This window comes from Mus caroli, chromosome 16, assembly GCF_900094665.2.
Source record: "Mus caroli chromosome 16, CAROLI_EIJ_v1.1, whole genome shotgun sequence".
Taxonomy (NCBI): Eukaryota; Metazoa; Chordata; class Mammalia; order Rodentia; family Muridae; genus Mus; species Mus caroli.
The window spans coordinates 48,702,424-48,710,612 of record NC_034585.1 but is presented as its reverse complement, the minus strand read 5'-3'; the positions used below and the strand labels follow the sequence as shown (position 1 = coordinate 48,710,612).

At 44.7% G+C, this 8,189-nt stretch overlaps 1 protein-coding gene across 5 annotated transcripts in view; it reads right to left on the bottom strand.

Annotated features, from left to right (window-relative positions):
- The window catches only part of Cblb (Cbl proto-oncogene B), a 173,928-nt gene extending 167,744 nt beyond the window's left edge, over nt 1–6,184 (bottom strand). For 2 of the 5 annotated variants that reach the window (XM_029470507.1, XM_029470506.1), the window contains exons 1-3: nt 6,054–6,139; nt 5,478–5,559; nt 4,526–4,707 (exon numbers count right to left, since the gene is read on the bottom strand). In XM_029470507.1, coding sequence (XP_029326367.1) covers nt 4,526–4,693 — 168 coding nt within the window. In that variant the 5' untranslated portion in view covers nt 4,694–4,707; nt 5,478–5,559; nt 6,054–6,139. Of the gene's footprint in view, nt 1–4,525; nt 4,708–5,438; nt 5,560–6,053 lie in introns of all 5 variants that reach the window. The other 3 variants (XM_029470505.1, XM_021184356.1, XM_021184357.2) reach the window with 3 other exon arrangements.
- Between the last annotated feature and the right edge of the window lie 2,005 nt (nt 6,185–8,189).

Genomic DNA, 8,189 nt, shown 5'->3' with positions numbered 1-8,189 from the left:
TGTTTTTCAAGACAGGGTTTCTCTGTGTAGCCCTGGCTGTCCTGGAACTCACTCTGTAGACCAGGCTGGCCTTGAACTCAGAAATCCACCTGCCTTTGCCTCCCAAGTGCTGGGATTAAAGGCGTGCTCCACCACGCCCGGGTAAAATATTTTTAGGAGTTAACAAGTGAGTCACAATTAAGGTTTCCATTATATGCCTGCTTTCTATTACAGGGATAGGTCAAGTTAACAGATCTCCTTTCAAACTTTTACTATGGCAAATAAAGCTTTTCCAGGTGCCACTAGTAGCAAACTTTAGAATCAAGCCAATTGTGTCAGCACAGATTCAAAATGGAACTCAGTGATAAGCAAAATTGCCCCAACAGCTAGTGTGTTATTAAACTCAAGCAAGGTTTAATAGGGCCCAGGATCCTTCTAATGAAGGACTTGAAGAAAGAAAAGGAAATCCATGTGTAAGGCAAATCAATGGTGTTCCCTTTATTAATGCCCTGGAAAGCTGACAGACAGAATTAGCATCCAAAACTTTCATGTCTGATGATATAGGACTGTATATCATGGAGTCTACTATGGAGTCTGAGGAGGGTCATAAGTTCAAAGCCTACAAGCTAGGCTACAAGAGAGAGTTCTCGGGCAATTTCTTGTTTGCAAAGAAAAAGGAAATAGAGTTAAATTTTTAAAAAGTCAGAAATACCCTGGGGATGTAGCCCAGTGGTGGGTAGCACAGCTGCTCCGCGTGGCTTGAACAGCCAGTGCTGGTCAGGGAACTATATTTTAAGTTTTATATTTTAGACTCTTTTTCAGATGTATTGAAGAACTCACCTTGTAAATAGTAATATTACGGTACTATTATTTTTAAAATATGTATAAGTACATAACTCATGCATCATTGACAGACAGACATTAAATTTTATTCTGGTGAGATTATGCACAAAGTTACTTTAAGGCTAAGCGGTATACAATAGGTGAAAGGCAAGCAAACGCCGAGTGACAGCATCTCTTTCTAAGAGCTTCTAACACTGATGCACCAACTCAGCTTCAAATAAACGGCAAGTGGAGCAAGACAAGGAGCAGGTACTCAGCTTGCTTGGCTCTTTATCATCAAGTAATTATTTCCTAATTTCCCGAGCATCCATGTACACTCTGTGCATTTAGCATCTATTAGGAGGAAAATGCTTTCTTCTGTTTTCCATCACCTGGCTCAGACTCTGTGCAAACCACACTCAGGAACCTCACATTAATAAATGATGACTCCAACCACACCGATGAGCAACCATTTCCTTCCCCTCACTTCAGCATTTCTAACAGGAGCAGAATAATGTTGTTCCTAAAAGGCTGGGGCAGCAGAAACCAGACTGAAAACCTGAGGGAAGTAAGCATCCTCTATCCTGACACCAAGGTACCTTTTTTTTAAGTATATACCCCAGCCCTTTTCACACCCCATGGCAATTACCAACTCTTGTCCAGCTCTAATCCTGTCTTCCTGGTTTACAGGCCAAAAATAGGGTTATGGCTTCCCCAGTCTGCCCACTCACCCCCAGTAATAATCACTCAGTTACACACAGCAAACCCTCAATAAGTGTTTAAGGGTTGATGGAAACATGCCTGTAGCAACTTAGGAACAAACTCTACAAACGATTCTGTATGTATTTAAACCTAAATGTGTATTATTCTAGAATAGTTCTGTCGGTGTTATCAATGAGCCATCCACTGACCTTATGGTTTTGGAGTCAGTCTCTTAGACTCATCAGAAGAACTAAGACCAGAAAACTATCTAAGGAGTATGCTTTTGAGATCCCACCATTTGTTATTTTCTCAGGGCATGCACTACTGTGAACTCTGCGCTACCGATTACAAAAACGTTACACAACTTACAAAGAACACAAGGAACAACTGTTTTCTCCTATGCTTGGTGACCTTGGAAAGAGTGGCTGCCCTGGGAAAACAGAACACTTAGTTGCAACTGACTTTTCAGTTGAGTATCTTAAGTTCTAGAGGTCAGGGAATGATAAAATTATACACTTCTAAGATATATCCTGTGCTGCCCAAGACTGATTCTCTGCCCCCTTTAAAATGAGTTATGTTGCTTAGTAATTACTTGAAAGCAATACTTTGAAGACCTCCCCAGGGAAAGAGGCTCCATAAAGAAAACTGTGCAACTTCACTCTTAAGCCTGACTGTTCTTTAACAACCCATTAGACCTGAGAACTTCTGTTCTGTATTCACAAAGTAAACTCAACTGCTGCTTCTCTAGGTCACACAGCAGATGGTCATATTTCTGTACTAGTAATAAGTTTCCTGAAGAATCACCAGATAGTGTTGATATTATGATCCACTTCCTTCATCACTGTCAAACAGAAGGAGATGAACCCATGTTGGGGAAGACATCTACATTCCAACTTTCAATAATACGTTTCCAATTGGTAATAGTAATTTCCACTGCCTTTCTCTTAGTGTGCGTTAAGAGTAGAAATAAGTAGACCAAACTCTTTTGACAAATGATGGGAGTTTCCTCCACAAAGCCACAGAGGTATACACATTGTCATCTATGACAAATAATGAAGATGAATAGGGAAAGCCATCCTGTTGTCCCTTTGCCAACACTGGCACCCACATCCCACTAAGTAGAAACTTGGGGTAAAAGAGTTCCTTGTGGGTCAAACTCAGCTGTAGAAGCCAAGTTAAAACCCACAGAAGGGTTAATGGGCAATGCCAGGTGTTTAACTGTCAAATAACCAGGCATTTACTGTAATTCATGGTGAAATAATTAGAAGCAGTTAATGTACTGGTTAACAACCAGTTATGCAGCAAAATTATGCATACCACTTCATTTTTTACTATTTCACTGATGACTTGACAGTAACTGTTGCTCACCACGCCACCATATAAATCTTTTTTATGTTCTAGCGCTGAATCGCAAATATACAAATGCTAAACATCTCAAGGAACGATGCTGATGGACCAACTCCCTTAAGAAATGGCACCCATTTGTTGCCTACTTATGCAACAGATAAACTGGAACAAACCTTGAATTTCTTCTCCTACTACCAATTAATGACTCAGGCAGTGAGGGTGACCTTCAGAAGCAGACTCAGTAGAAAAGCAAAAGGCAGCTCATGTGCTTGCCAGATGCATGCAGTTTTTCCAGCTGCACAATTCTTCAGTCCGAAGTGTCCAAAGCTAAATCCACTGAGCCCAAGCAGCAAGTTGCAATGTTCTGACATCATGACATCATCCTTTCTGGAGCACTTCAACATAACAATGTGAAAAAATTGGCAGAAGCTTAAATAGGTCACACTGAAGCCCCACACTAAGGCTATTTACCTGGTTTAAAAAAAAATGCTCTGGGGCTGCGTTTGATATCAGTGGCCATCCAATGGCAGGCCCATGGTTTAGTTATCTTACCTACAGTCTCCATAAGAAGACATGAAAATAAAGCCCATAATGTCACCTCCCAGAATTGTTACTTCTACTCAGTGGCTTCTTTGTAGCCAATTTTGTCCTTGGTAGCAAACCAAAGCCAAGGTAAATGACACCAAATGATGTCAAACAAGCCTTTGTTCATCATTCAAAAGAGCATCTTTGTCAATGTCTCAAACTCAGCAAAGCATAGCCCAACCTCTTCTCTACATCATAAAGTTATGAATCTGTGCCGAGAAGGACGCCAACACATCTGTGCCCCAAGCCTCCTCAGACAGCTAGCTTTTCCAGCAGGGCCCTGGGAGGTTTGCACACTGCCCTTATAACTGGACTTTTCTGAGAACTGCCATTCACTTTGGTTTCTTCCTGTGAAACTAGAACTCATCTAAAAGCAACAAGAAAAAAAAAAAAAACCACAGAAGTACAGAAGTTTCTGACACTCTCAGCCCCACATAGCCTCCAGCATACATTTTCCTTTCATAATAAACAACGCACAACCAAAAGGTTCCCTGTTTCAAAATGGAATCATAGATGAAAGAAATTGTACCGATGTCCTGAACAACAGTAAAGACTATATATATATATATATATATATATATATATATATATATATATATTCTTAATAAAGATGAGTTGACAGGGATAAAAACTAAACTCTTCAATACTGCTTCCTCCCTGAAGTCCTGGTTCTTTCCCCGTGAAGGTTTCAACATCACCCACGTGCTTGTCCTAAGTGTGCTCCAGCAGAGCCTATTGTTCACTTGTTAGCCTTCTATTATCTAGTAGCAAGGCAACTCCACATAAGACTAAGCGAACTTCCAAACCATACTATACACCCAGCAAAAGTAGCCAATGGTAGAAACTGTATATTGGAGTAATACCCAGGGGCTCTGAAACTTGAAAAGCAAGATAATAAGTTAGAAGGAGTAAGGAAAAAAAGGCTTTCCTCTGAATCCAACTTTTGCAAACACAGTGTTGAAGAAATATGGCGCGACCTAAGTCCAAGCTCATCACCATAATAGTGATTATTAGCCGTACGTATAAATAGAACCCGAAGAAATCGCATTCAGGGCGCTGAGGGCCGTGTGCACCCACTGACTAAACTCACCACTTTGTCCATGAGTTTCCAAGTCTTCTCCACAGTCCTGCGGTCAGCTGCGGCTTGCTTTGGGGGTCCGACTGCATCCTGAATAGCATCAATAATCCCCAAAATGCGACCTTTGCGGGGGTTTCCTCCTCGACCACCAGGATTTCTGCCATTCATAGAATTTGCCATCTGGAATCTTAGTCCTTTTTGCAAGGTAGATTTTCAAGAGAGGAAAAGTTAGCTGGATATGAAAGTATTTCCCCAACAGGAACCTGAACTGAACAGGCTCGCTTGTACCCATTAATGATATTCTCCGCTGTCTCTGTGACAAAGCCCAGGGTCCCAGATTCAACTTTTTAGTAACCCTGAGTAACCTCACCCGCCAAGTTAGAAGCCATGACACAAGATTTGCTCTTACAATACTAGAAGTTAAAGATGCATCCTCTGCCCGTGTTCTATGAAGCTACAGCTCAACATCATCAACAAAACAACTTTTAACAGATAAGAACACACTGTTCTCTCCCCCCCCCCCCCCCCCCCCCCCGCCTCGCTTCTGCTGTAATCCAGATTCGAAATACTAGAGCTGCAACCCCTAAAATTCACGTTGGGAGCCTCACTTCAGAAGCTTCCTTCACGCTGTTTGATTTCGCCAAGTTATTACATAAATGCAAAGTACTCCACACACGCAAAAGGGACACGTCTCTTGTCAACAAAGGCGGAGGACTTGGATTCCCCCACCCCCCGCGCGCGCGCGTCCCCTCTCCATTCCCCCAACACCCCCACCCCCCACCCCCGCAAAAGCCAGCAGCTGCGGACACACAAATAGTTCTTTAAAGCAGTGAGGTGAGTAGTTTTTCCCTAGAGTCAAATAAACAAACCAACAAGCAACCCCTTCTTAAAAAGCGGTGAGAACCCGGCAAGGGAGGGCACGCACCGCGGAGTTCACTTCTCCGGTGGCCCCTCTTCTGCCTACCCGGTATCAAGTGGTCCAAAGCTTTGTTTCAGAACGCCTGTGCCCTTTTTAGGCTCGGGCCTCTAGCCCGCCACTCAGGGGTCTGGGAAAGAGACGAGGAACTCAGCAAAGATAAAGTAGCCCTAGACCCCGTCCGGGCTTCCCAATCCCACAGCCTGCCCGATCTAGCGCCAGTAGCACGCACCTCCCACCGGCGGCGATCAGCCAGAGTCCGCTCCCTCCCGGGCCCCGGGCCAGCCAGGGACTGCTGTTTAAATCCCCACTTGGCTCAGGCCCGCAGCGGCGACAGCAGCTGGAAGCGAGGGCTGTCCCCTCTCCCTGATGGCCCGCGCCCAGCTGCAGGGCCCCCGGGCCAGCAAGAGACGTCCAACCCCGAGATGACCCATTCCTTCCTCTACTCGGGTCACCGCGGCCGTCCCGAGCCACGCGTGATCGCGGGTCCCACTCCACACACACACGCGCTGCCCTGGCTGGGGTGGCTCGGGTGGGGACTCTGTGAAATCGCCCTAAGAGAGCGCTCCGGGAAAGGAGCCACGGAGATCTAGGAACACCGAGACGCGGGGACGCGGCAATTACCGTGCAGACAGCTCCACGCCCGCCCGGCAGTCCCGCGACACTCTCGGGAGGCCGCCGCAGCGCCCGCCGGAGGAGGAGACCACTCACTGGCCACCCCACCCCTGAGCCATCCCCGGAGACCAAGGCGTGGGGCGGAGCTAAGGCGGAGCCTTGAGTCTTCGAACCAATCCTGAGAGGCTGCTTTCTGCCAGACAGCGGGCGGAGCCAATGGGCGGGACGAGACGCTCCTCCCGCGCTACCCCCAAGTCCACGTCCTCCACGGTACACAATGGCCCCAGAGGAAGGCCCACTCGACTGCGTCCCACTTGGAGAAGAACTCGTTGGGAAATGGACCTAGGCTAGCCTGGAACAAAAGTGGAACGAGGAAAGGAACTGAAAAAGTAGCGGCAAGGCGCCGGGGAGCTAACCAATGAGGGGTGCGCAGGTGGGCGTGAGCGCCCCGAGCGGGAGTCTAAGCCAACTGGGGCTAAAAGGCGGGACTTCCTGCCTCACTCACCTTCCTAGTCTTTGTTTCATAGCAACAGAGTAGAGTCTGCCAGGGTGGTGCTGCTTTTCAGCTCTGGGCGGGTCCCAGGCTTAAGAAATTCATCTCCCTAGGGCTGCCAAACTGCTACCCAGGAGAGCAGCCAAATAGGTCCAAGACCATGTTTCTTGTTGACTGTCAAATAAAGAGCAGCAGTCCCCTAGCTTCTAAGATGAAGGTTACCCTCACATAGAGCAGGCTAAGAGTAAAACTCGAGTGCCAACTAAAACTTCCTAAATTTCTGAAATGTTTCCCTTTTACTATTAGTTCTAGAAGGATTCCAGATCAAACATCAGGCTGATGAGAAAGCAAATACTTGACAACTCTCAGCTAAATAGTCTCTGTAAATCGTCCCAGGACAGTAAAAACTCCACACAATGGGGACTTCTAATCTGTTTGACACCTTTATATTCCGAACAAGTTTTCCCGTAGATCTCAGTAAAGAACTCTGCTGTTGGATTTTTGCCAGAGTCACTTTTCCTCTGTGTAGATGAGTCTTTATTTTAATGACAACCCTGTATCTGCCATCCTCTTCCAGCGTTTGTCTCTTTCTGGGCTCCGTCCTTGATAGCTATGTAAAAGGAAACAGTCTGGTAACGCTTACAGTGAAATGCCAGGGCCCTTCTGTCATCAAAATCACACATTAGACAGATGCCATCTTTCTCTCTATTTGGTTTACCATGCTCCTACCATTTGCCCCAGGTTTACATACCTGGAAGTGATTTCCTCTGTCATTGGTAGTATTGGATACACCTCACACCTTGAGCTCCTGGGTGTAATACTTTGCACCTTTTAAAAATGTCATACATGCATACATACATAAGCATACACATACATACAGACATATAAGCATTTTCTAACCAACTCTCCTGATAAATGTGTCTTAGTGGTTCTGCCAATCCCTAATAAGTATTTTAGTGCTACAATTATTACTGTGAAGGCTCCAGAGTTGTCATAGAATGTCCTGCAATCCTAAATTCACATTGTTACGATTTTCATGTAATGGAAACAACCAAAATGTGACCCTTTAGGCAATCAGGCAGTAAAGTACAAATCTGGAAGTAATATTTTCTTTCATTATTTCTTTACTAATAATTAAAAAGTAGTTTGCTGTTTTATATATGTAGATGGTGCAGGCTTCTCCAGAGCCCCTCCATATCTCCCTTATTGCTTGTAACAGTAGCTATGGTTGCTAAGTGGAGACTGTATTTAAAAAGAACTCTGTGGTTACATCCTCTATGTGTATAAAATGCACCTTTAAAGTCAATTCCAAAAGAAACTGGCACTATGTGTAGAAGGTTTTGCTATGCCCAACCTTATACTGTATAATTAAATGTGTTGCTTATCTTCATATTTGTATGAATGTAAAATGAACAAAATACATATACAATACAGTTCCTTTTGAACTGCAGTTTGTAACTGAAGGCAATGACACTAAAAATATAGAATGGCCTGCGGAGCAACGTGCATCATGGAGATACAGTGACAAGCCTCATTATGTTCTGCTCCTCTGCTCTGTCTGGGACACAGGTATAAGAAATTCATATCTCTGGGGCTGCCAAACTTTTCTAACCAGAGCAACTGAAAACTGGTCTAAGATGGTGTTTATGTAG